The following is a 27,641-nucleotide window of genomic DNA, read 5'->3' as shown; positions in this document are numbered from 1 at the left end:
CAACCTTTTATAAATATCTATAGAAGCCATTTGCATGCCTAGGTGCTGGATTTTATATATCTGTAAAAAAAAACAATGAATGCAAAATAGATGAAACATAAACCAAAAATAGGGACGCCAGTTATGTTACGTTAGTTTCACTCTGATGTGCTTTTTATGCTTGTTTTTATATTATGTAGAACTTAAATGTGATTTATGTTGTATAGCACTTTGTGACTTTGTGTCTGTGAAAGGCGCTTTATAAATAAACTTTAGTTACTGTAGTGGGTTACTGGCTCAACATGAGCTGGGTCCATGAAGGCTCTGCATGTATGACTTGGTTGCATAGTAAACTTCTTCTTTGACGTTAGAGTTAACGTTTAAGAAATGACAAGTTTGTTCAAAAACAATTTACCCTGGAGGCCCAAAAAAACCCTTTCCGACTCACTGTTAAAACAATGATCATTGCTAGTACTCAGACAGAACAAAGTCTGTGTGTAGATCCGTTCTAACAGATTTAATAAATAAAGGGAAGATGTTTTCCCAAGTTTTACTTTTATTTTATTATCTGAAACTGGCTGTGTTAGGTATAAAGGTCAATCTCCAGCTTCAAGATGGTTAAAATATGTTATTTTAAGGATTAAGATCCAGAAATCTTTCAACCTCACCTTATCTGTTATATTCAAATATGTTTAGTTTAACGATCATAGTAAATATCTTGTCCAGTGTTGCTTTTTTGGATTTTATTCCCTGAGAAATAAAACCGGACGAATTTTTATTTTAGTGAAATAGATTTAAATGTATTTTAACTATAATCGGAATATTGTATTACACATTAAGAAAAGACTAAGTATTTAACGATGCCAATAATAAGTCTGTTTTTAGAAGCAGGAGAGTTTATTTCTGTGAACTGGGTTACCATTACCTAATCCTGAATACCTGTCTCGCGAGAATCCGCGAGGTGATAAGTTGGAGAAACATGGCGACGCCTAATTTGTTAAAGGTAAGAAGCAACTGAATTACATCAAATGTTTATGTACACATTTAGGTTCTTTGTTGCTGTATCTTTTTAGGTTAACTGCAGGTAAATGTTCTCGGTGCTTTGGCCTCCACGCGTCTCCGCGGATTTCAGCATTTATGTAATAAATGCTGAAAAAGGTGCGCCTGAAGTGGTCGCTGCCGTTGTTGAAGTCCGGTGTTATGCCGGGGTTTGTTTCCCCGATCATTTTTGTCCCTTATTACCTTTAGTTTAACCGACACTGCTGTAAAATTATGAATTTAGCCTTCTTCCCGAGATTCCGAACCGAAAACAGAACCATAGCCGTTAGCTATTCAAAGATTGTTTTCGTGGACCAATCCGAGAGATGAACCAGAAGCGGCTCTCAGTCGAAACGCTGGAGGAAAAACATTGGAAACACGTCTCGAAAGGAACGCAAACCTCTTTAACAAACCCACAGCGGAGCCGTCAAGTTGCTTCTGTTTAGACTATTATGACCAGCTAACCTTTCAACCACGAGTAGCTAAACCTAGCGTCTGTTTCTGAAAGGCCTTTATAAACATTATTCACCTCAGCCGAAACTTTAGTCTGCAGAGAGAGCTACGTAAATCTGATCTAAGGACTTTAAATCTCCAAATATCCGCTAACATGCCGGGCAGCGTCAAAACCAACCCACTAATGTTTGCTCCAGTGTAGGTCTTGTGACCTAGATAACACATTAAATGGGATATTAACGCTCGCTTTCTCTAAATACACCTGATGATTCTTACATGTGATTAGAAACGTAGCAGCACACACAGTCATGGCTAAATCTAGGTACTACCAATGAATTCCAGAGGGAAATTATAAGACAAATGCTGATAATCAAATGCATCTGATTAAACTGATCAAAAACGTGTGTGAACGTTTTGGAAGTTTGCTGACCTGGAGTCTGCAAACCTGCAGACTTTTACACAACCTCAGGGTGGAAAGACATCAGCAATGATTTAGCAGGACAATTGTTGGTGTTCATCAATCTGGAAAGTCGTATATAGCCAAATCCAAACAATTAGTAGTCTGTCATTACAGGGTAAAAAAACAAATATTGTCAATTAACAAGCATTTAAGACAGTTGCTAATCCCTCATTCCCTCCCTCCATCCAGGACTTGTAGAGGTCTAGGGCAGGAATAGGGCAGCTAACATTTCTGCAGACCCAACACATCCCAGACACAAACTGTTTAGACTTTTATCCTTAGGACGGTACTACAGAGCGCTATTTTCTAAAGCCAGCCGCCACAGAGACAGTATTCTCCCTCAGGCTGTCACTCTGAACACCTTACAGCCTGATTAGTTTGCTACTGCGAACTAAATAAGCATATTTGCACTATGACAACCTGTCTTTTTTACAATATAGAAAAAAAGGTTGAACATACATGACATATTGTTCCATTTATCTTTTATTTTATTTCCTCTAAGTTTATATATTTATATTTAATGTCCCTGCACTGTGAGCCTGTAAAACTAAAGGCACACAATCTTGGCCAATAAAGCTGACTTTGAATCTTACCAGGAATGTTTGTCCCTGCAAATCCACCCCAAGGCCAGTGTGCTGTTACCATAGGAATTATGAAAAGCCCAACTGCCAAGTTAAAAAAAGACTGGATGAGTATTGCTTGCTTGAAAGAGCTGAACTAGAAATACAGTTGACTTGGGTTTATGAAGTTGTATCTAAAAGGGTGTAGGGCAGTGTCCAAATTATTAAAAAATCTTTGTTGTACAGAAAGGAACATTATTCATATATGCAAAACCGTCGAGAGTTGTTAGGCTTTCTAGAATTGGTCATTCCATCAAATTCACCCCATGGTGAGACCCTGCAAAGCTGAAATGAAAAGAAAAAAACCCAACTAGCTCCATCTCTGACGTTGCTGGCCTCAATTAGCTCATACCAACTGTCAAGCATGGTGGTGGAGGGCTGATGATTTGGGCTCGTATTGCAGGCACACGACCCGGTTACTGACTTGATCATAAACTCCTCTGAGTATTTCAGTCATGATGAGTCACCAGCAGGGCAGTGATCCCAAACATAGCTGCAACTTTCCAACAGAACCGCAAAAAAACAACAAGAAAATGAAGGTGTTGCATGGGTCTAGCCAAAGTACAGACCTCAACCTGATTTAATGCTGTTTTGGGAGATTAAGTTAGCTCTGCAGAAAAGAATGTTTACCAACCTCAGTCAACTGGAACAACTACACATATTTTAAAAGTTGTAGCTATGAAAATGCTGCCGTGTTGAATTGTGGAGTAATCTACTACATGTTGTCTAAACCAGTGTTTCTTAACCCTGGTCCTCTTGGCCCACTGTCCTGCATGTTTTAGATGTGTCTCTGCTCCATCATACCTGATTAAAATGATTGCATGATCTCCTCAGCATGCGATCTAGTGCTGCAGAAGCCAGTTAGTCACCCATTCATTCAAGATAGGTGTGCATCAGCAGAGAAACACCTAAAACATGCAGGACAGTGGGCCCTGAGGAACAGAATTAAGAAACCGTGGCCTAAACCACTTCCATTTTTTACAATACCTTTTTACAGATAGGCCGGTTGCCAAATTTTGTATTAATTCTATAAATAGAAAACTGTTAAAAACCTTATGTCATTGTCAGAGTTTTAAAAGGTTTTCTTTAGCACTAACAGTTAGAAATCTAGCTATACTTCTGCCCCGCTAGTACAGATACCATAGTCTTTCTGTGCAGTCTGACTTTTACTCCAACTAGAGATGCACCAATTCAATTCAATTTTATTTATATAGCGCCAATTCACAACACATGTTGTCTCAAGGCACTTCACAACAGTCAGGTTCATACATTCCTATTAATCCTAACAATTGAACAGTGCAGTCAGAGTTAGCTTTTTATTCAAATTGGATAAAAATGTTTTCTATCTAAGGAAACCCAGAGATCAATCCAGAGATCGGAATTGGACAATCTTGTGTCATGATGAAGCAACGGTACTATTTCTATCAAAGAACCTGCATTGCATTTTTCTGCTGTATGTGGTATAGTCCTTAGAAACAGAAGCGTATTCATTACAACTGGAATCGACAGGTCAGACCTCAAAGACATCTGTAATCCGTATCGGCCAGGAAAACCGTGATCGCTGCATCTCTTCTGCAAACACTTTTTCTCACTCCCAGCTTGTATTTTCTCATTTTTGTGCTGTAATATTAGATTGTCCTCCACCCTTCCCACATGTCTTTCTGGCAGAACAAGGGGTCCCTGCAGTTTGAGGACAAGTGGGACCTGATGCGGCCCATCGTTCTCAAGCTGCTAAGACAAGAGGCCGTCACCAAGCAGCAGTGGTTCGACTTATTCTCGTAAGAGATGCTCTTTGCTCTGTCGCATCACAGCTGCTGCTTCAGTGAAAAACAGCTGCCTTTTAATGCAGATTGGACAAACAGACAGCAGTCAGCTATGCATTGGGGGTGTTGTGGCATGTACATAATCTTGTTCTGCAAACAGTCCGTTTGATGTTAAAGCTGTCTGTGCAAGACTCTAGTCTTCCAAAGAAAATGTGGTTTATTTGCTTCTTAAAGAAGCTTAACCTCGTATTCAAAAGCTATTCTCATTTCATGTGAGGCTGTTCACACCTCGAGTGTTTTTGAATATTCCAAGATTTATTATGGTAGTTGTCATCCAGACTGATCACGCACCCAGACTGCATGTGAGATGTTGCAATCAAGACTTGATTAATGGCTGCATTCACTGTGGCTAATTTTTGAGGACAGAAGTCACCACCTGTTCTGAGGGAGTTTTCATCCAAATTTCAATCCATCTACCATCTCTGTTGAGAATGTGTGAATTTCTCTCTTCAACAAAGTATCTATTAGAATATCTTTTAAGAGGTAATATTGATTGGTGTAGTAATTTTAAAATGTGAGTAAAAGTTTCAGGAAAAAAAGATGCAGAAACATCTAAGGTAGGGTTTTTTTTTTTTAATCTCCTCTGGAAAGTACAATAAAGATTAGAGACTTGATGCCAGAGTTTGAGGTGAATAGTTTGGAGTCACATACAGTCATGGGAACAGCTCAGTGCACCCTTGCTCGATCGCATTATGAAAAAGATGGAAAGTACTTGCCAGTTGCAGTCGATTAAAGCACTCGATTAACTGATCATCATCAATGACACCACTGTCTGCGAGAGCAGCTTTGGCAGACGTCTGGGCTGAAATATGCTGCTGTGTAGTAACACAATGCCAAGGGAGAAAGACAGTAGCCTTAGAAAAGCAATTGTTTCCTATCAATTTGGGAAGTGTTAAAAGGCCATTTGCAAACATTGTTAAGTATATTGTGTCTGGTGAAAATGCACATTGCAATAATGGAAAAACAATTTAATATTTGGGGGGGTGCGCTTCAGGCAATGAAGCAACGTTGTGAAGAAAATCGAACGTTTTAAACAGAAAATAATCACCTGAGCTTGTTGCTGCTGAATGGGCTCCTACATGTTGAACCATGAGGTGTATTTAGATTTTCACACTTTTCATCTTTTTTTTTATTGAATAATGTTTTAAATCTGTTTTTGTTCTGTACAATTCAGGTTAGATAAAAATATGAAATAAATATAAATAATTTTAGAACCTGATAAAGAGCAGATCATCAAGGTTATATCCTCACACCTGAAACCCTAGGGTGCGCTTCATTTTTAAACAGACTGTATTTAGAGTTGCGTAAATGTCAGAAATATTATATTTTCTGTATAAAACAAGATATTGTCTTTCTCATATGTCTCTCCTTTCTAGTGATGTCCATGCTGTATGTTTATGGGATGATAAAGGTCCTGCCAAAATCCACCAAGCCCTCAAAGAAGACATCCTTGATTTTATCAAACAAGCACAAACTGTAAGGAGCTGCTTTATTTCTGTTTTTTGTTGTTGTTTTAGTGTAATTCTCTTTCAGTCATTTAACGCATGTTGTTATTCTAATGTCAGAGTTCTCTTTCTCTGTAAAGGACCCAGACTTTCATGTTACTCTCTGCTGTGGTTCTGACTAGTTCAGGCTTTCTGAAGGTTTTCCAAAGTTATTCTTTGCCCTTTGACTGCTTTTTCACTCTTTTACTGACCATCCTTCAGTTGATCAACTACTGTCTGCCCAGTTTTCAGCTAACAACTAAAAATCACCATGTTGCTGTTAAAATCTTATTTTCTGTTTGTCTGACTGTTTGTCTTGGTATTTTTAATAGATTTAACAAAATAAATTAACAAAGTGAGTCTTTGTGTCTTGCCACTAATAAAGAGCAAAAATATCCAATATAATTGTTTTTATTTTTTTTCTGTAAAGTTCTCTACTATCTGAAGACAGTGTTTCATCCATAGAGTCTAAGAGCTTTTTTTTATGCCTTATGAATGATTCAAAGGTAATTGACTTGGCATACTGTAGAATAGCCAGTTCATTCTAAAATAGTCCACCACCAGACTGAAAATTGGTGAAAAAACAGCCAAAGTCTATGAAAAACTTCCAAAAGGTGGGAGAACTATTGTTTAAACAAACTTTAGGAAGGAGCAAAGTACAAGAAAAAAGGGGATGAGTAAAAACGTTTGCACTTTCCTGCAGGGCTCTGCAAAGCAAATTTAAAGACCTCTCAAAGCTGGTTTGCTTTTACTTCTGTGGATGTGTTGGATGACTGTTTTCACGAACAGTCTGTTCCTGGGTGACTGTTGTAATGTAACGCTTGTTATCTCTGTTCAACCTCTTCATTGGAAAGTACCTAACACTATTAATGGGAGTTTTCAGGAAGGTTTTCTTTTTTAGAAAGCATTTTTTGGGCTAGATCTGTATCACCTTTCACATTTATTGCCATGGCAGCGTGTCCTGAGCCACCAAGATGACACGGCGCTACTGAAGGCCTACATCGTGGAGTGGAGAAAGTTCTTCACCCAGTGTGACATTCTTCCCAAACCCTTCTGTCAGCTGGAGATTACGCTGATGGGCAAGCAGGGCAGCAACAAGAAAACAAACATGGAGGACAGCATTGTACGCAAGGTGAGACTGCGGGATGAGCTGCCATTAACTGGGAAAGCTTCACAACTGCAAGTATGAAAACAGATAGGAGGTAAAAAACTGAAGACAATTTAAAAAAGAGAACTGTGTGAGCAGCAAGAAGGGAAGTCAGTACAGAAGCACAATTTTACATGTTAGCAGACAGAAAAAGAATGAAAAATGATCAAATCCCAAAGATATTGGGGAGCAATAGCAAGAAACCGCCTTAAGGGATGTTGAGAAAATAGAGGTTCACACATTTTTCTAATTATCAGCAAACAACAAGACAATACAGAGCATCTATTGATCCGCTGTCTTACAAATCCTTCTGGTAAAAAGTGATTTAAAGTATAGATCACGTGTCTTTCACTTTCAAAACTTAAGAAAACTGCTTAATTGTTTAAAAAAAGTCACATTTTAAGTACAAGAATATAATTTAGTTGGCAGATATTTTGTGTAAAAAGCCTTTGTTATTAGGTGTTCCTGATTGTTATTTTGCATCATAATTAACCATTTCTGTGCAGTTTTAACATGCTCACTTTGCTCTCTGCAGCTCATGCTGGACACATGGAATGAGTCGATATTTTCCAACATTAAGAGTCGCCTGCAGGACAGTGCAATGAAGCTGGTGCACGCCGAGAGGCTGGGAGAGGCCTTTGACTCCCAGCTCGTTATAGGTGTACGTGAATCATATGGTAAGAAAGATTGGAAAGTCAGCTCATAACGATAATTGAATTGAATTAAAGTGTGTAGAGATAATCAACTTTACCAGCAGAAACAAATCCAATACTTCATAAAAACACATGGTTTTTGCAGACACACAAATGTTTTGTTTTCCAGGTTTTGTGGTCACAGATCAGGTTGTTTTAAGGTTTTTGTTTTCCAGGTTTTGTGGTCACAGATCAGGTTGTTTTAAGGTTATTGTGCTTAGTAATCAGTTTCGGTTTATTTATATAGCGCCAATTCACAACACATTTCGTCTCAAGGCTCTTCACAAAGGGTTTGGAATGGTGCGGGGTTGTTGGGGAGGTTAGATTAAACTACTGAGTGTTAGAGTTTGGCCATTTTAGAATGGACTATGTGTAGGAGTACTGAGTAAAATAATACACTGATAAAGTGTGTCCATCTAGAGCCCACTGGTGGCCATTGTTATACTAAAAACCACAAGGTTTGGGGGTACATCTCTCTGTCAGATTGACCATAACTATTGGAAAAGAGAGGGGGTCGCACAGGAACCAGAAATGGAGGGTGTGTTTGCACCTCAACTATAAATGAGCCGGTTTAGGCTAAACCTGACTCCCCCTTACTCCAACCAACAGGGAGGGAGGAAGGCAGAGGTAAGAATAATTGGAGAGTGTTGTTTCCTGTTGCATTGTGTGAAAATTGGGTAACTTTAAAATGGGCTAAGTCAATTCAGTCGAATCATATAGATTTCAAGTCAGGTATATGCATTCCAATTAATAACTAATCATTGAACAGTACAGTCAGATTCAGTTATTTATTAAATTGGATAAAAAGTTTTTCTATCTAAGGAAACCCAGCAGATTGCATCCAGTCAGTGACTTGCAGCATTCACTCCACCTGGATGAGCATGTAGAGACAGTGGACAGTCACTGGCGTTGACTTTGCAGCAATCCCTCATACTGAGCATGCATGTAGCGACAGTGGAGAGGAAAAACTCCCTTTTAACAGGAAGAAACCTCCAGCAGAACCAGAACCAGGCTCAGTGTGAGCGGCCATCTGCCACGACCGACTGGAGGTCGTGGCAGATGCCTTTTAATTTATTTGTATAGAACTTTTTATATAAAGCTTGTTAACAATGATCAGCGTCTGTATGTCTAGCCCTTGCACATAAATGATCAGCTAACTTTATTTTAGTATGATAAATCATCAAGCAGTAAAGGAGTCCTCCTAAAACTCATCCAATGAACCAAACTACCAGAATGATTTCTGTAAAACAAGGAGATGTGCATTAAATCGTGGACGTCTTCTGTTATGGATAGTTACCTCCAGCGAAAGCATGCAGCCTTGTGACAAAATGGCTTCACATGCAGAAAACTGCAGCCAAGAATATTGCACCTGAAAGAACATTTTTCTGGATAATCTTCCAAGTGGGAGGCTGTCCTGTAAGGAAGCTCCAGGACGGCTGCACCTGGATCAGTATGCTACATTGTTTTGCGTTGCCACCGTTGCAGAGCTTGTTTGTCATTCACATAAGGTGGCTGTAAGTGCACATGCATGCACAGTAAGGGGAAAACTTTGCCAAGTCTTACAACAGGAAGTACAGCAAAGAGGCCACCAATTTTGAATGTTTCTGACTCTGGAAAATCCTTTTTCTGGAGAGGAAACGCAACAAGTCGTTATGGGTGCCAAGGTGAAGCCTCTTTATTCTATCCATTTGTGGGGGTTCTATCATCCGATAAAGTGGGCTTTGCCCCAATTCTGCCCAAGAACAGTCCCTTGAATAAATAATGGGATGAAAACATCCTCTAGGAGAAGTCTCCTCCAGCGATTTAGGAACAACTTGGTGATGATTTGTGGATTTTTAAGCATGTCGGAGCACCGTGACAGAAGACAAAGTGATTATTGACATTTTAGCCCCGTTGTCAGGACATTCCACTGATCCTAACCCCACTAAGAACCTGTGGTTGGTTCTCAGAAACATGGTGGAGAAACAGAAACCAACAAACTGAGAAGGACTAATAAGACATGGATGGACAAGTTGACACGTGTCAGAGAAATGATCTGAACCTATGAAGAAGATAGGCCTGTACTGAAATGTCTCACTCTTAGTATAAATTAGATATATTTGCTAAAAGAAATGTCCAAAATCTCTTTTGTCCTGACTGTAACAGACCAGCGTGAATTGTGTTTTCCTCACTTTCTGTCCTCTCTCCCTCCAGTCAACCTGTGTTCTAACCCAGAAGACAAGCTGCAGATCTACAGGGATAACTTTGAGAAAGCCTACCTGGACTCCACAGAGAGGTTCTACAGAACCCAGGCACCGTCCTACCTGCAACAAAATGGTGTCCAAAACTACATGAAATATGTACGACACAATATTTATTTTTTTCTAAGTTAATTCATTAGTAAGGGTTCCCTCTTCAGTTAATTATAGACTGAGTTTTCTGACAATCCTAAAGTTTTATGATTAAATTAATGTTGCCCACAATCATCAATGAAAAATGCACAAAAACAAAATACTGATCATTTATTTTTTTTAACCTGTTCAACATTAACAAGTAAAATACAACATTTTAATGAAACAAACAAAGTAGTTTGATTTTTGTAAGTGATCTATAAATCATTTTAGATCAATACACAAAAAGAGAATTTTGCCATTTTAAAAGAAAGACATTGTGGATTATAATTTATCTATTTTTTATTTTTGGGGCTTTTGATGTTTTCAAGGGAACAAGAACAGAATATGAGTCACTATGTTTGGAAAAACACTCGCTATATTTAGCCATGTTTGATGAATGGGTGTGCCCAAATCTGCTTTAGTGTTCCTACTACTATTACATAAACATTAAAGCAAAAACAACAACATTGTAATAAAAGACTTTCATTTGTAAGCAAACCGCATCAAGCACCTGTGATGGGGGATCAATTTTATATCATTTTTGAATTGCAGTTGGGGAGGGGAGGATAAACTCATTTCAGCTGCAGCATGTGACCCCCGGGCTGCACTTTGGACACCCGCAAATTAAGTCACACCTTCTTAAGAGTTCTAGTAGGGCATCTGTTTAAAAAACTAATTGGCAGGGATCAGAAGCGTGGCGAAGCGGCAAAGCACGCGACCCATATTCAGACGTCTCAGTCCTCGACGCAGCCATCTCAGGTTCGACCCCTGACCCTGCAGACCTATGCTGTAGGTCTTCCCCTTCTCTCAACCCCTCTTCCTGTCAGCGCTACTTTGGAAAAATAACAAAAGCCACTTATGCCGCAGAAACATAAAGCAAAGACTAATCGGCATACTGCAAAGTCAGGGCAGAATTTTATTATTTTAATGTATTTCAGTGAAAACTTAAACCGTTTTTTTGTCTAGAAAGTTTCCCTAATGTTCAGTCAAAATGCAGACTCTTGTCTTCATGTCCCTTGAAGTTTTGCCCACAAACTCTATAAAGTATTTTATTGGGCCTTTGTGTGATTGACCCACACAAAGAAGCACATAACTGAAGTGGAAGGGAACGAATAAAAATCTGAAGCTGTATTGGGTTGTCTAAACCTGACCCAGTCTCACGTCAGCCTCTAACAGGTTTTCTACCAGGATTATTCTGTACTGAGCTCCATCCATCTTTCATCTTCTCCGACTAGCTTTCCTATCCCCACAGCATGGGGCATATTTCCCAGTGGGCCTGGTATGGTACAAGGGGATGTTCAGTGTTAGAGCTTTACAACACATAGCCTTTCATAGGTCTGCCAAAAGGTCAATTCTTCTCTCAATTGACACCAGAGCGCCTTGTTCCGCATGTTTGTCCCCTACTGCTTCTCCAAATTGCATTGATGTATTACATAAAATTCCTAATAAAATAAACAGAAGTTTGTAGTTGGAACATGCCACTTTCATTTCATTGTTCATTTCCTTTTCACTGCAGGCTGATGCAAAACTCAGAGAGGAGGAGAAGAGAGCACTTAGATATCTGGAGACACGTCGTGAATGTAATTCTGTTCAAGCAGTAAGTGTCTTTCATGTGATCTGGGGTGTCAAATGCAATTTATTTTCCTTTCATTCAACCATTTTCACCTATAAATAATGGAAAGAAAGTAATTTTCTGATTCTGTGAACAGATAGGACTCAGTATGACAGCCCAGCAGATTTTAACATTGTAAATATATGAAGAACCCTTGCAGGTGCATTAATGGATTTCCTTAAAGACTCTTGTTTATTTAATTTCACTTACTTTGTTTGCTGGAGAGGGACATTGTGCATTAATGAACATTTTGAAAAACATAAATAAGGTTGATTTTTGTTGATTGTCCCCCTTCCTGATGGTACAGGCTGAAGGACCTAAAATCCATAAAGTAAAAACAAACAAGGGAAGAATACATCAAGACAAAATACATCATATAAGAAATTGCGTATACACAACATTTCAGGCTAGTTGTTGGGTTCCATATGTAAACTTCATACACATAATATTGCAATTTTATATGGCAAGAAGATAAACATTAATTTACACAAGTGTGTATCCGTGCTCATGCTAGACTTATTTACATACCTGTGTGTCTGGGTATGCACATGCAGCAAACACACTCACACACCCTGTATTATACATGATCCCACTCTGAATTACTATCTTTTTGGTTTGGGTAGGTTTATAATCTCGTGTACATGTTAGATGCCAGTTTAAACATCGTTAAATCCGAGTGTGTTTCCTCCGTTTCTCCACAGCTTATGGAATGTTGTGTTAACGCTTTGGTGACTTCGTTCAAGGAGACCATCCTAGCCGAATGTCCAGGGATGATTAAACGCAACGAGACAGAGAGTGAGTGCTTCTGCACTGGTGGAAATGATTGCCATATTTATTATTCTTGTATACTTGCTCTCTGGTGTCAAGTAATCTTAATTGTTTTTGTCCAAATAAATCTGATATCCGCCGCTGGCGCATCAGTTTCAACAGGGCGTCAGCCAGCTTGACTTTAAAAATAGATTATAGAAATATAGAAGTTTTCTAAGCTTCAGTTTCTTGCTAGGGAGGGGGAAGGGACACACACCATGACCGGAAGTGTGCATGAAGTCTACTATTGGCACTGTAAAAACATTCACTTAAATATTTATTTAGTAATCATACAGTTTGTTTCTTCAGTTGAAGAAACTGGAAAATATGTCTCTGTGACAGGCTGCTGGTAACATAGAAAGATGCAAGATCCAGTTTAAAAGTGGTTCTTTGCTAAGTTTCTGTGACATGTAGACATAACACAGATTCACCCCCCTGAGTTCAGAGGTCCTTTTATGCCTAAATGATTCAGAGGTCAGAGTTAAACAGCTTATCGAAACAAAACAACATTGCTCTGAAAATGGTCCGGACTGAAAGAGATAAACTTTGTAAGGCGTTTATAAAGCCTGAGTGATTATTGCAACACACAATTCTGTCTCATTTGATACCTGGTATGGTTTTGAGCTCCACAGATTTGAATTCATCCACAATGCTCTGTGTCTTGTTTGTAACTCTGATGTTTCCATTCCCTGAGCAGAGCTGCACCTCATGTTTTCACTAATGGACAAGGTTCCCAGTGGGATTGAGCCCATGCTGAAGGACCTAGAAGAGCATATCGTTAATGCTGGACTGGCAGACATGGTGGCTGCTGCTGAGACAATTACTACAGTACGTTGGCAGTTTCACCTGTCATACCAGATATTATCAGCAGGAGGTGGTTTCTCTTCCTGCAGGTCATTGTTTTTAAATGTATTTTCATACAGGATTCTGAGAAGTACGTGGAGCAGCTGCTTACTTTGTTTAACCGCTTCAGTAAACTGGTGAAGGAGGCTTTCCAGGATGACCCTCGCTTCCTCACAGCAAGAGATAAGGTTTGTTTTTAGTTTAATCTTCAAACCACGCAACACTGAAAAGGATCACAACAAGCACCTTTAACTGTTATAGTTAGTCATGGAAACACGTAGACCCTCTGGGATTTATCTGGTTTTCAACTATTTTAATCTAACCTCAAGTGCACAAAAACATAACAGAGATTCCAAACTGTAATTATTTGTTACAGATAAAGCCAACATGGAGATGGTATGTTTGGAAAAACGACCTTCTTCCTTAGGGTTTAAGATGGAAAGTAGCATCCATGAACAAAACCAAAGACTTCTATCTGAGTTTCTCCACTCCTCAGTATGTGAAATGTTAAAGTTCATAACAGGACAGAAAGACACTAAACCTAATGAGACTCATTTGGATGGATGGATATCTTGGAGCAAGCCTCTTCGCTGAATGTTGCAAAGTTGCATCTAAATAAGCAACAAGGCCTCTACAGCAATCTCTTTTAGACGATTGGGACCAAAGTAGAGACATCTGGTCATAATTGCGCAGCATGACTCAGCATATGAGCATAAATAACTGCTGCCATCTGTAAAGACCAGAGGTGGAAGGACAATGATATACGTCTTCTAAAAAGTGGGTCAATCTTGAACTCCACTGTATATCTGAGTCTGTTAGAGTAAAACATGTTGAATTATTGGTTAGACTTGGCACATGGCTTTTCCATTTTGTTCTTAGTAATTAAGTAATATCACCAGTATAGAATATGTTGTGTATTGTTTGTACATTTAAGTGTAGATTTAAACAATTTTAGAACCTAATATGTCCTTTAATAGGCCATTTATTTTTTTCCAAGTATAGAAATACATTGAAACGCCCATAGAAATGCAATTATTCTTTTGTTGGATTGGAAGCACTTCTCAATTACTGAGAAGAAAGCAGGTTCCTGAAAAGGCAAAAATGTTTTTTGTAACTTTTAATTAGTTTTTTTCCCTTATTGCAGTTATTTTACCTACAAGAAATAAATAACAGTTTGAAAATAACACATTTTTAGAAAGTTTCTGATAAAGCACGGCGACATTTCGTTTTTTTAGGCAATTGCTGTAATTTTTTTATTCTTTTGTTGTTTTCATTCGTCCAAGGCTTACAAGGCTGTTGTCAACGATGCGACAATCTTCAAGTTGGAGCTGCCTATGAAACAGAAGGGGTGAGTTTGAAATAACACATGAAAATGTGTCACTGTTGTAAAGTTAATGTCGATGTGTAACTGTTTGCCTTTAACCAGCGTGGGGATGAAGACTCAGCCAGAGTCAAAGTGTCCTGAGCTGCTGGCGAACTACTGTGACATGTTGCTGAGAAAAACCCCCCTGAGCAAGAAACTTACCTCTGAAGAAATTGAGCTCAAACTCAAAGAAGTGGTGAGTGAATCTTTCAACCCCTCTGCTTATTTTCTTCCAGTTTTAGTGCTGGTTCTAGAACTTCTCATCTGTTGCTGCAGCTCCTGGTGTTGAAGTACGTCCAAAACAAAGATGTGTTCATGCGTTACCACAAAGCTCACCTGACGAGGCGCCTGATTCTGGACATTTCAGCCGACAGCGAGATTGAAGAGAACATGGTGGAGTGGCTGAGGGTGAGTCAGACTCTTCTGGTATTCGTCATAACAAAGACCCAGGGGGAAAACTGACATCATTGTTAATATGTAGCAATTTTATTTCAATGCATCAAACTTCTTATTTTCATAAAATCTGCTGTCAGGTTGAAACAGCTGCTGGTTGGTATGTTGGTTTGTGTCTGAACGCTGAATCTGATTACACTTCTTAAACTCCGAGAGATTATATCAGTAGATAAAATGTTTTGCCCTGTTGAAACATCCTTATTTTATAGTTTTTTAACTATATTTAGGGCCTCTATTCATTTATAAGTAGGTTGAATTTTGTTTAATGAGCATTAAGCAGGTCTTGATGACATGCTGGTAAAGATTTAGTCATCCAGGAATTGGTAAACCCAAAATAGGTTAAAAAAACCAAACCACCAGACTTAAGTTCTTGTAGCTGAAGATATTTTCAAACCAAATCACACCTTCTTGCATGTGACCAAAACATCTCTTGGTTATCCAGGCTAACATCGGCACTAATGACTCTCTGTTGTTAGGGGAGTCTAACTGATGTGTGGAATTAGATGTGCAGAACAGCACCAGCCAAACAGCTTAAAAGGAAGAATGAAGAACAAAACATCTCCAGCTACAAGAACTGAAGCTATTTCGGAGGTTCTGATGACGTTTGATCAAAAAGAGCTTTAACTCATCCGTCCCCATGACCGAAAACTGTAAAAACATTTATTGTTTAGAGAAAAAATTTTTTTCAAAAAACAGAAATAAAATTTTAAAATTGGATAAAATGAAATGACTAAATAAAGAAATGCAATTCAATAGGGAAAAAGATGAAATTAATAAAAGTATACAAATAAATAAGTACATGCAAATTAATATATCAAAAATAAAATTAAATAAAGTATTCAAGAACAGGCCCCTCCTTGAACCGCCACCTTCACGTAGTGGAGGGGTTTGAGTGCTCGAATGATCCTAGAGGCTATGTTGTCTGGGGCTTAAATGCCCCTGGTAGGGTCTCCCATGGCAAACAGGCTCTAGGTGACGGGTCAGACAAAGAGTGGTTCAAGAACCCCTCATGACGACCACAAAATCGAGGCATGTGACGTCGCCCGGTACGGCGGAGCTGGGGTCCCACCCTGGAGCCAGGCCTGGGGTCGGGACTCGTCGGAGAGTGCCTGGTGGCTGGGTTGCTCCTTGCGGGACCCGGCCGGGCCAAGCCCAAACGAGAGACGCGAGACCATCCCCCAGTGGGCCCACCACCTGCAGGGGGAACCGTGAGGGACCGGTGCAAAGAGGATTGGGCGGCGGACGAAGGTAGAGTCCTCAGCGGTCCGATCCCCGGATGCTTAGGCTGGCTCTAGGGACGTGGAATGTCACCTCGCTGGGGGGGAAGGAGCCTGAGCTTGTGCGGGAGGTCGAGAGATATCAACTAGAAATAGACGGGCTCGCCTCCACGCACAGCGTGGGCTCTGGAACCCATCTCCTTGAGAGGGGTTGGACTCTCTTCTACTCTGGAGTGGCCCACGGGGAGAGGCGGCGGGCTGGTGTTGGTTTGCTTGTCGACCCCCAGCTCAGCCGTCTCGTGTTGGGGTTTACCCCAGTGGATGAGAGGGTTGTATCCCTGCGCCTTCGGGTTGGGGAGAGGTCTCTGACTATCATTTCAGCCTACGGGCCAAGTGGTAGTGCAGAGTACCCGGCCTTCTTGGAGTCCCTGTCGGGGGTGCTGGATAGTGCTCCTCCCGGGGACTCCATTATTCTGCTGGGGGACTTCAACGTCCACGTGGGAAACGACAGTGACACCTGGAGAGGCGTGATCGGGAGGAATGGCCTCCCCGATCTGAATCCGAGTGGTGCTTTGTTATTGGACTTCTGTGCTAGTCACGGATTGTCCATAACGAACACCATGTTCAAACATAAGGGTGTCCATCAGTGCACTTGGCACCAGGACACCCTAGGCAGGAGGTCAATGATCGACTTAGTTGTCGTATCATCAGACCTTCGGCCGCATGTTTTGGACACTCGGGTGAAGAGAGGGGCTGAGCTGTCCACTGATCACCACCTGGTGGTGAGTTGGATCCGCTGGGGGAGGAGAAAGCCGGACAGACTAGGCAGGCCCAAGTGAGGGTCTGCTGGGAACGTCTGGCAGACCCCTTGGCCAGGGATGTATTCAACTCTCACCTCCGGGAGAACTTTGACCAGATTCTGAGGGATGTTGGAGACATAGAGTCCGAGTGGACCATGTTCTCCGCATCTATTGTCGATGCTGCTGCCCGTAGCTGCGGCCGTAAGGTCTGCGGTGCCTGTCGTGGCGGCAATCCCCGAACCCGGTGGTGGACACCGACAGTAAGGGACGCTGTCAAGCTGAAGAAGGAGTCCTATCGGCTGTGGTTGGCTTGTGGGACTCCTGAGGCGGCTGACGGGTACCGTGGGGCCAAGCGTGCCACGGCCCGGGCTGTGGCAGAGGCAAAAACTCAGACCTGGGAGGAGTTCGGTGAGGCCATGGAGAAGGACTACCGGTTGGCCCCGAAGTGATTCTGGCAAACCGTCTGGCGCCTCAGGAGTGGGAAGCAGTGTTTCGCCAACACTGTTTACAGTGGGGGTGGGTAGCTGCTGACCTCGACTGGGGACATTATCGGCCGGTGGAAGGAGTACTTCGAGGATCTCCTCAATCCTGCCATCACGCATTCCGTGTTGGAAACAGAGGCTGGGGACTCAGGGTTGGACTCTTTCATCACCCAGGCTGAAGTCACCGAGGTGGTTAAAAAGCTCTGCGGTGGCAGGGCTTCGGGGTTGGATGAGATCCGCCCTGAGTACCTCAAGTCTTTGGATGTTGCGGGGCTGTCATGGTTGACACGCCTCTTCAACATTGTGTGGCGGATGGGGACAGTGCCTCTGGATTGGCAGACTGGGGTGGTGGTCCCCCTACATAAGAAGGGTGACCGGAGGGTGTGTTCCAACTACAGCGGGATCACACTCCTCAGCCTCCCTGGTAAGGCCTACGCCAGGGTATTGGAGAGGAGAGTCCGGCCGATAGTTGAACCCCGGCTTCAGGAGGAGCAGTGTGGTTTTTGTCCCGGCCGTGGAACACTGGACCAGCTCTATACCCTCTACAGGGTACTCGAGGGTTCATGGGAGTTTGCCCAACCGGTCCACATGTGTTTTGTGGACCTGGAGAAAGCATTCGACTGTGTCCCTCGTGATGCCCTGTGCGGGGTGCTCCAGGAGTATTTGAATCGGGGGCCCTTTACTAGGGGCCATCCGGTTTCTGTACAAGTGGAGCAGGAGTTTGGTTCGCATTGCCTGCACTAAGTTGGACCTGTTCCCGGTGCATGTTGGACTCTGGCAGGGCTGCCCTTTGTCACCGGTCCTGTTCATAACTTTTATGGACAGGATTTCTAAGCGCAGCCAAGGGCCGGAAGGGGTCTGGTTTGGCAACCAGAGGATTTTGTCTCTTCTTTTTGCGGATGACGTGGTCCTGCTGGCCCCCTCTAGCCAAGACCTACAGACTACAGCTCTGTTGTTTTCAAGCTAGTGTCGAGTAATAATAATATATATATATTATATAATAATAATAATAATATAATAATCTCTGGCAGAAAGACCAGGAATTTGGCTGTTTGGATTCGCCTTTGAGAAGCACCAGCGAGACTCTCAAGGCTGATGGAAAATTCAGCCTAACCCAAATAATTGTTGTATTTCTGAATCTGGCTCCCCTGCACGGCCTTGATGGCTGGCTATCTTCAACTTCTCCTGGAAGTTATGTAAACTTGACGCTCTGCTCCCTCTGCCCCCTCCCTTCCCTGAGGACATCTGTGGACCTGCTCAGAACTTTGTGGCCGGTTGATGAACATCCCAACGTACCATCAAGGACAATGGCCTCTGTGACAGTGCTTCATGGACTTACTTGCACACACACACATGCTCAAGATAAACATATGCACCCCCTGACACCACCTTCACCGTTCCCGGCATGATGTTGTTTTGTTAACTTGTTGCTTCTTTGTTCTGAGGTTTTTTGCAATCTCAAACTGTATCCTGCTAAGGATAAAGTGTGAAATATGATTTTTTTCCCTCTACTTTCCTGATGTGGCCTCTTTTCTCATCTAGCAAGGGCAGCGCCTGTGAGCGGGCAGCAAAGCCTCGGTGACCCGTCCCCCCCTTGTCTTGTGTCATGATGTCTGTTTGGATGGGTTGTACTGGAATTCTAATTTCCCCTCGGGGATCATTAAAGTATCTTTGAATTGAATTGAATGGATAATAATAATAATAATCTCATCAGCCTGTCCGGGGTTTGCCTCAAGACTTCCTCCCATGGGAGCAGGTGTAAAACACATCCAGAGAGCATCCTGATCAGATTTCAGAACCACCTCATGCTGCTCAGCACATGGGAAAGACTTTAAGCAGAAATGTAACCTTTTAAAAATGAGGCTTCATCTCCAGGGTGACTAGAGCAATCTCATTCATACTATCATTACCCGCAGCTCCTGAACACAGGTTGGGGTCGGAGCGTAGATCAAACTGAAAGATCCTCCTTTAGGCTCAATTCTCCCATCTTCACATCAGAACGGTACAGGGTCTGCATGGAGGTTCCTGCTCAGTGAGGCCCGAAAGAGAGCTTCTCGTGCAAAAATCAGCAATAAAATCCAGGGCCCCTGAAACTACAAGAACAGCAAAACATTTTATCCATAAATGTTTTGAACAGAATTGTGACAAAGGGCCAGGCTGGTGGAGTCCTGCCCTTACTGGAAACAAGCTATTACTGGTTACGAACCTCAGTCTGGGTGTACGGCAATTAAACAGGCTTCAGTGATAACCAACAGCTGCATAGGATGAAAGGATGTGGGACACACTCTTAAGAGATCCAAACGTTTTTGGCACAACTTCACCAACTTCCAAGGTGCATGAAGAGGTGCATAATCTCATTAGGAAAAAGAGAGAGGCATTCTGGATATTTTACCTAAAGAGTTTAGCTTCTACAGGTATGAGTGAGGATCTATCTATTAATGAGTTTCTGTGACTGACCCCATTGTTACGTTATGTTTTGATTTTTTTTTATTTCCTTAGTTTGGTATTATAGTATCTATATGTAGAAACACACTTGGAATGGTGTTGCCTATTGCTGTTATCAAGTCCAAATTGTTATCACAATACTACTATTTTTAGTGTTTTTAAGGGTGCAGTGTGTGGCTTTTGTCTGTTTGAATTTACTGTGCATTTCTGAGAATGAGGGGCTGTTGTAAGCGGGATGTTATGTCCCCTTTTAAGGCAAAGTGTTTGCAGCCAGGACCTGTCTCAATACTCGCACTTCCACCTTTGTGTCCCTGAATTGCGGGTTCCGGTTGATGGGTTCGAGTGCGTAGTGTGACCCAATTCTCCAGAGTCGTCCTTAGCCCCGCCCCCTCTGTGCCCTCAACCCGCCCTTCGGCGAAGCCCGTATCTAAGCGGACTTCGCCGAAGTATATTACCCACAATTCACTGCTGCAGATGAAGTTCTGAGCAAAAACCAATCACAGCCGTCAACGTAACCAGACATCATTTTTTTTACTGGTTTTCCAGGCTCAACATTGTAAGTTACCACTGGGTTCAGAGTGACTCTAGGCAGTCAGTAGGCCATAACACTGAAGTTACCTTTCAAACAAACACTGACGCGGCGAGAGTCTGGTGTATAAACCTCCGTCGCTTCCTGCACTTTCTTCTCCTCAAAACAACTGCTTGTTGCAGTTTTAAATAGTTTTTTTAGCAGCAAGACTGTGAAAACAGCGCCGGTTCCCGCCCTTTTTGATGTTGCAGTTAAGGTGCAGAGGTGCAAGTCGATGACGTAACCCCTACTGTCCCAATTCTCCAATTTTGCAGGTTGTAACCTGCGCACTTCAACCCCTACATGCACTTGTACAAAGTACACACTTAAGAGGGGCGTAGGGTGTAGTGTGGGAATTGGGACAGGGCCTGGTTGAATCAGTCAGTAAGTACCCTCTCCCCTGTAAGCTGATTGGTTAGTTGGTGTATGTGTTTACATATGATTGGTTTATACAACTTGTGTGGTGGTTTGTAATGACCCTGAAGAAGGCCACAAGCTGAAACACATTGGTCTGCTACTACAGTTTCTTCTAAGTACCTCAAGTGTTGCTGAAGTTTTCACCTTATCAGGACACACTCTTAAGCCTTCTCTAAACTAATAAAACACATAAAGACCAGTTGGTGAAAGTCTCATGCAGCCTTAAAGCAACCTTGCAGTGGTGAGGAACAGTTCCTCCTAAATCTTTAGCTTCTCTCTAGCTCTTGTTGGTCTAATTTTTAAGGATTTTTCGCCTACAGTGCATTAGTTTTGAAGATTTGTCACCATCAAAAGGTTTTCTACTAACAGGGATTTGATAAGGGCCTTGTTGGCTGTTGCCCAGGGTGGCACAAAAGGAAGGGGTGCACAAGCACCCTGATTTTAAAAAGAAACCAATCCACCATATGCGCCATTGTGAAAACATTTTGTATTGCCTTTATGCAATGCATAAGGCATAGGCACCCCCACAGTGTTGTGTTGGCACCCCCGCATACTGCTGAGACTAGAGAGATCAGTCTCTCTTTGCTGTCAGTCACACTGAGCTCACATAGAGAGAGGTGTAAGTCACCAAACCGAAATCATGTTTACACAAACTGCGCTGTAGTAGCGGTAGGGGCGCCATTTGTGTAAGAACCGCCGCTGACAGGGATAACTAAATAATGACACAAAACCTGAATTTTTGTACTATTCCTACAGACCTTCAGCTAAAAGTCCCTAAAGTGGACACACCCAAAAAAAGACTGAGCCCAGATGTGGTGCAAAGAAATACTCACCTATACTGTAATTCATTTTTCAACCTCTTTTCTCTTACTTTTTTGTTGTTCTGTGTTGTTTGTGTAATTCTTTTTTCTTTTGTATGATTATGTGTTTGTAGGAAGTAGGGATGCCTGCTGATTATGTGAACAAACTGGCCAGGATGTTTCAGGACATCAAGGTCTCAGAGGACCTCAATCAGGTCTTCAAGGAGATGCACAAACACAACAAGCTGGCTCTCCCAGGTACAACATCAACAAAGACAAACCAGGATGTCCCTTTGTCTGAGAAACAACGTTGTGCAGAAAAACCAGAAACCAAGTCGATAAACTGGAATTAAGTGGATGTTTTATGAGTTTGGGCTGCCAGTGCAGTCAGGAATTTGATGAGGTTTGAAATATTAACATAACTAAAACCTGTTCTCTCTTTATCAAATGAGACAGCTTCATGTCATGTTTGGTAAAAAAAACTAGCGTCTGTATTTCTGAGTCGTTTGGAACCTCTACAGTGGTTCTTCCTTGTGTTTCCCTTCCTGCAGCGGACAGTGTGAACATTAAGATCCTGAATGCCGGGGCTTGGTCACGGAGCAGCGAGAAGGTTTTTGTCTCGCTGCCAACGGAGCTGGAGGACCTCATCCCTGAGGTGGAGGACTTCTACAAGAGGAATCACAGTGGCCGTAAACTCCACTGGCATCACCTCATGTCCAACGGCATTGTGAGTAGATATAATCAATATAAAAGAGCCAATTTCACTTAGACCAACTAAGAAAGAATTTATTTTTATTTCTGCAACTTCTTTCACTTTAATCCTCCAATTTCAGCCTCGGTTATGCATTTTTCTACTCCTAGTTTATTTTCTTCTGTTGTTAAGTCTAACTGTTGACTCTCCCTATCATAGTTTCTGGCTGCATAGATTCAGAATCACTCCATGAACATTTCGGTTCACAAGTTGCAATTGCATGGATTTGCTCCCATCGCTGTTTGTTCTCCTTGATGCTCAGATCACCTTTAAAAACGAGGTGGGCCAGTACGACCTGGAGGTAACGACGTTCCAGCTCGCAGTGTTGTTTGCCTGGAATCAGAGGCCCAGAGAAAAAATCAGCTTTGAGAACCTCAAACTGGCCACAGAGCTACCTGATGCAGAGCTGCGCCGAACACTTTGGGTCAGAGCATAAACCTCTGTGTTTCTTTTAGTTTGCCAGCTACATGAACAAGTTTGAGATTTTCCATCCTAGCTCAATGACATAGGAAAACGGGGGATGTTTCTGATTCTGACCATTAAAGGAAACTCTTCCATTTTCTACAATTTGGGTGAGAAATTTAGATACTGTCATTATGGACATGAATATCCTTTTAATTTTGGGCTTAAGATGTTTTACTAGGACTCAACTTCACCCTGTAGGTGTTTGAACAAGCATGTATGATCTGTAGAAACTTTTCTGTAGTCTTTTTAAAACGTTTTACACTCTAAAAAAACAAAAAAAAAGGACCAAGTAAATGAATGATAGCCTAAACATTAATATGACATTCACACTTGTAAAGAGAAGATGCCAACGTCTGACTGAAACCGCATTAAAATAAATAAAACAGACGTTGTTGAAGAAGAGCTCATTGTGTAAGATTCATGCAGGAAAAATGATTGTGGCAAAATATATTTATTACCTATTTGTAATTAAACAAGTCATGTTCCACGGTGCAAAATGTATCTTCTCAACATATTAAACTATTACTTAAATACCTTATGTTTTGTATTTTAAAGCCTAAATCTGTTTTTGTTTTTTTTTTCTATCCTTACAGTCTCTGGTTGCTTTTCCTAAACTGAAGAAGCAAGTCCTGTCGTATGACCCTTCAGTTAGCTCGCCCAAAGACTTTACAGATGGCACGCTCTTTTACGTCAACCAGGAGTTCTCGCTCATGTAAGTTATGTCACTTGAAAAGAAAATTAAGTACTTGCTTTATTTTAATATAAAAACATGTCAGTCTTCTCAAAAGCTAAAGAGTCTGAGAGGAAATGTTGCTGCTCCCATGTGTTTAAAAATCAGCCATGAATGTTGCTCCTTTTACAAATGACCTTCTAATCTTTGGGATTTCTTGCGGCCCTGCGTATTTTCTCAGCAAAAACTCCAAAGTTCAGAAGAGGGGGAAGATCAATTTGATTGGTCGGCTGCAGCTCACGACGGAGCGAATGAGAGAGGAGGAGAATGAAGGAATCGTACAGCTTAGAATACTCAGAACTCAGGTATGTTGCACAGTTATCCTGCTGTTTTCTGAGCCATAACAGGGGAACCGCTCAGGTCAATAGCTCCTTTCATTTTAAGGTTAATAGTTCCAGGAGGCACCAAATCAAATATACAGCAGAGTGTTTACACTTTAAACATGCTAATGCAAGCATGCAGTAACTCCAATATCAGCAGTTATCTTGTGTTTTCAGATATGCAGAACTAGACTCCTCTGTGATCAGTCCATTTGATTTTTAACTATGTCATTTTATTAAGGATCTTTCCTTCTGCAGCTTCAGTAAACATGTTATTTATTTTCTTATGCATGCCGTTCTAACTGAAGCTCTGTATTATACCATTACCCTACTTAAAATGAGGTAAATAATTTTGATTGACGCTTCTTTAACCAGTAAGTTGGAACAACAATGTCAGAGGTTTATTTGTGTTTGAAAATGGGTTGTGTGGTTGTATGACCTTTTTTATATTGGCCCCAATTTAGGGTCTCAATGAAGGGCCCTAACTTAAAGAGCGAATGTATTTTAAATAAGCCCCAAAAAGCTGCTAATAAATAAACAACTCAAGAAACATGCATTGCTTGGTAAGAATTTAAATTTGAAAAGTGTGGTGTGTAGAACCGCCAGTTTTGGTTACTGCTGCAAGCCTTTGGAGGGTACGTCTGTACCGGCTTTGTACATCTGCTATTTATTTTATTGCATATTCTTCTTTGCAAAATAGCTCAGATTGGATGGAGATCATCTGTCAGAATCAAGTCCCGTCACTGACTGTCAATTGGATTTTGCTCTGGACTTTCACCGGGCCATTTTAACACATGGATATGCTTTGTCAGAAACCATTCCAGTGTATCTCTGGCTGCACATTTAGTTTTTGTTGTGCTACAGGAAGGTGAATTGTCACTTTGCAGCATCTAACAGGTTTTCTTCTACGATTTACCTACGTTTAGCTCCATCCATCTTCACACTTCTCTTGATCGGTTTTTCTCTCTGTGCTGAACATAGCCACATGTTTGCTGTGTCCCCTACGTGGTTTGTGGCAAACTGCAAACAGGACTTCTTATGGATTTTTTTAATCAACCTTTTTTCTGGCCACTCATCTATAAAGTTCAGATTTGTGGAGTGTACAAATAACTATCCTGTAAACAGATTCTACCACCTGAGCTGTGGATCTCTGTGGGTCCTCCACAGTTACAATGAGCATCATCTTTGCTGCTTCTCCTTACCTGGCCTGTCAGGTCAGTTGGGGGTCCGTGGTCTGCAGTTGCTCCATCCTCTTTCAGGAAAAGGATGGACAGAACGGAGTTCTCCGAGATGTTCAAAGCTTGGAATGTTGTTTGAGAACCCAAACCTCTTTCTTTCTGACCTGTCATCTTTGGTCCTTGGTCTTCATGGTGCTGTTTGTTCGCTAACAAACCCCTAAGGTCTTCCCAGAACTGCTGGATTAATATCTAAAATATAGGCCACGGATGGATTCTTTTTTTAGTTATATTACTTCTGAATGCAATTGGTTGCACAACATTTTATTTAGAGTAAAGGTGTCACATACAAATGCATGCCATTCCCAAAATCTGGATAAAATATTTTGATGTTTGTGGTTGGAAAGTCACAAAATGTGGAAAGGTTTAAGGGCATGAATAATTTTGCAAGACACTATAGATTCAGGACATTGAGATTGATGTTTTTGTGTTTTTGGAATCAGTAAAGTTTTGATACAATCTGCATTTTGTGTCCAGGAGGCTATCATCCAAATCATGAAGATGAGGAAGCGCATCAGCAATGCCCAGCTGCAGACAGAGCTGGTGGAAATCCTGAAAAACATGTTTCTGCCTCAGAAGAAGATGATAAAGGAGCAGATCGAGTGGCTTATCGAACACAAATATATAAAGAGGGACGAATCGGACATCAACACCTTCATCTACATGGCCTAGGCACTGAGGAAGGAATGTATTTCTGCTGTTTTTCTTTTACCGCTGGCCTGCCACTGGCGCTTTATGATCCTGAAGAGGAGATGAACGAGGAGTAAAAGGACGTGTCTAAAATAACATCAGGTCTTCCTGATGATGGACGAAGAGGTTATGAAGGGACAAGGTTGAGCCTTTTCAACAAAAGTGTGGATGTTTTTTCTGTTTGCGTGACGCCAGTGTGTTAACGGAGTGTCATTTACAGATGTAGCGTTGAGTCATTGAGCTATCTGTTTGTCTTTGCTGCCCTCTAGTGTCCAATCTGAGGAGAAGCACGGCAGTGTGGGCCTTTTACCCAGCAGCTCAGAAGAAAAACAAAATAGTTACATACTAAAATTAAATACTTCCGCCTTACTTTCCTCAGCAGTGAACTGCAGAAGAGTTGGTGGTGAAGTGAGCAGCGAAGGGAGGACGAATGGAACAAGCTCGTATCAGTTTATTGCTTTCTCTTGACACCTCAGCTGCCATCTTTGCGGCAGTCATCTTGCATCCCTCCTATTTGCTATTGCTCTTGTTGAACACAGAGAATTGCAAGTGAAAGTTGCCAATGAGGAGGAGCAGAGACTAGTTCAGAGTACCGAGGAGTATTTTTGCCAAATTGTGCGTGTGTTGCGTGTGTGTCGCGTGTGTTTGGGTGCATGATGTGTATCTGTTGTTTTACATGTGTGTATCTGTATGTGCACTTTCAACAGCATGCTGCTCTATGATTATTTTTTTCCATAAATGGAAAGTCTACCACTCTTTGTGATTGTGTGCGAGATTGCTGAGAACTGAGGATCTACCATCATTATAAAGTTGATATTTGATTTTCTTACTATGCCCTGTGATTGCAGTTAAACAGTTTATATTTTTAGTCTTTGTTGAACAGTTATCACAATGCAAACTATTTATTTGGTGTGTCAGAATCCATGCTCTGGACATTATGAGATTAAATTCCAAGGCGGACAAAGTGAAATTAATGACCAGGTTACTTTTTTCTGTCCATAAGCAGTTCAACAGGAAAAGATCATTTCTTTAATTTCTGGTCAACAAAGAACAAAAAAAAAAAAAGGATAGGTACTATGATTAAGTCCGAACTCTCAGTTCAGAAGCAGTCATGGAGAAAAAGAAAGTGCACCCCTTTTTCACCTCTAGAGTTTCACATATTGGGACATATCAAAGTGATCTGGTCTTCAACGAGCTCTGAAATCACCTTTATCTAACATTAAGATGAAAACAATTTGGTCAGTATTTGAAAAGCAAAATTAGCAGGTACACCCTTACTGCTTCCACAGGAGGAGTGGGACATAGCAGCTAGGTGCTGAGAATCAAATGCAACTGAGCATCTGCTTGTGTACAAGTGCATCTCCATAAATAAGACTATAATCCTAAACAATTTATTACATTTATTACAATTAGAACAGGTAAAGCTATAATATAGACTCATTACACACAAAATTATCAAAGTGTTTGTTTCTGTTGATATTTATTGTTTACAGCTGATAAAAGGTCAACATTCAGTTTTTCAGAACATTTTAAAATGCATATGCTCAATAAAAATAAAAAGATTTTTAACACAAA

The 27,641-nt window shown here is 41.3% G+C and overlaps 1 protein-coding gene across 3 annotated transcripts; it reads left to right on the top strand.

Annotated features, from left to right (window-relative positions):
- Positions 1-912: 912 nt before the first annotated feature.
- Positions 913-27,641, top strand: LOC124884007 (cullin-5). Of its 3 annotated transcripts, none has more exons than XM_047391590.1 (19): positions 913-982; positions 4,219-4,328; positions 5,750-5,849; positions 6,813-6,989; positions 7,540-7,681; positions 9,890-10,035; positions 11,585-11,665; positions 12,382-12,475; positions 13,185-13,315; positions 13,411-13,518; positions 14,614-14,678; positions 14,757-14,889; positions 14,970-15,101; positions 22,010-22,133; positions 22,427-22,602; positions 22,889-23,050; positions 23,685-23,803; positions 24,003-24,126; positions 25,854-27,641. In XM_047391590.1, the coding sequence occupies exons 1-19, from the start codon at positions 959-961 to the stop codon at positions 26,046-26,048; spliced, it is 2,343 nt and encodes a 780-aa protein (XP_047247546.1). In that variant the 5' UTR covers positions 913-958; the 3' UTR covers positions 26,049-27,641. The 3 variants fall into 3 exon arrangements, with proteins under 3 accessions (XP_047247546.1, XP_047247545.1, XP_047247547.1); XM_047391589.1 differs by having other exon boundaries at positions 944-982; positions 4,183-4,328; XM_047391591.1 differs by lacking the exon at positions 14,757-14,889 and having other exon boundaries at positions 944-982; positions 4,183-4,328; positions 14,930-15,101.

Source organism: Girardinichthys multiradiatus, chromosome 18 (assembly GCF_021462225.1).
Source record: "Girardinichthys multiradiatus isolate DD_20200921_A chromosome 18, DD_fGirMul_XY1, whole genome shotgun sequence".
Lineage (NCBI taxonomy): Eukaryota > Metazoa > Chordata > Actinopteri > Cyprinodontiformes > Goodeidae > Girardinichthys > Girardinichthys multiradiatus.
The sequence above is the reverse complement of the archived record's forward strand: the minus strand, read 5'-3'. Positions and strand labels throughout refer to the sequence as shown.

What these genes read in the sequence shown, in the direction of transcription:
- LOC124884007 (XM_047391589.1), top strand. Translation starts at nt 959, where the DNA reads ATGGCGACGCCTAATTTGTTAAAG. An exon ending in AATGTAATTCTGTTCAAGCA is followed by an intron (nt 11,666 to 12,381) that starts GTAAGTGTCTTT and finishes GTTTCTCCACAG; the next exon opens with CTTATGGAATGTTGTGTTAA. An exon ending in TCCTCACAGCAAGAGATAAG is followed by an intron (nt 13,519 to 14,613) that starts GTTTGTTTTTAG and finishes CATTCGTCCAAG; the next exon opens with GCTTACAAGGCTGTTGTCAA.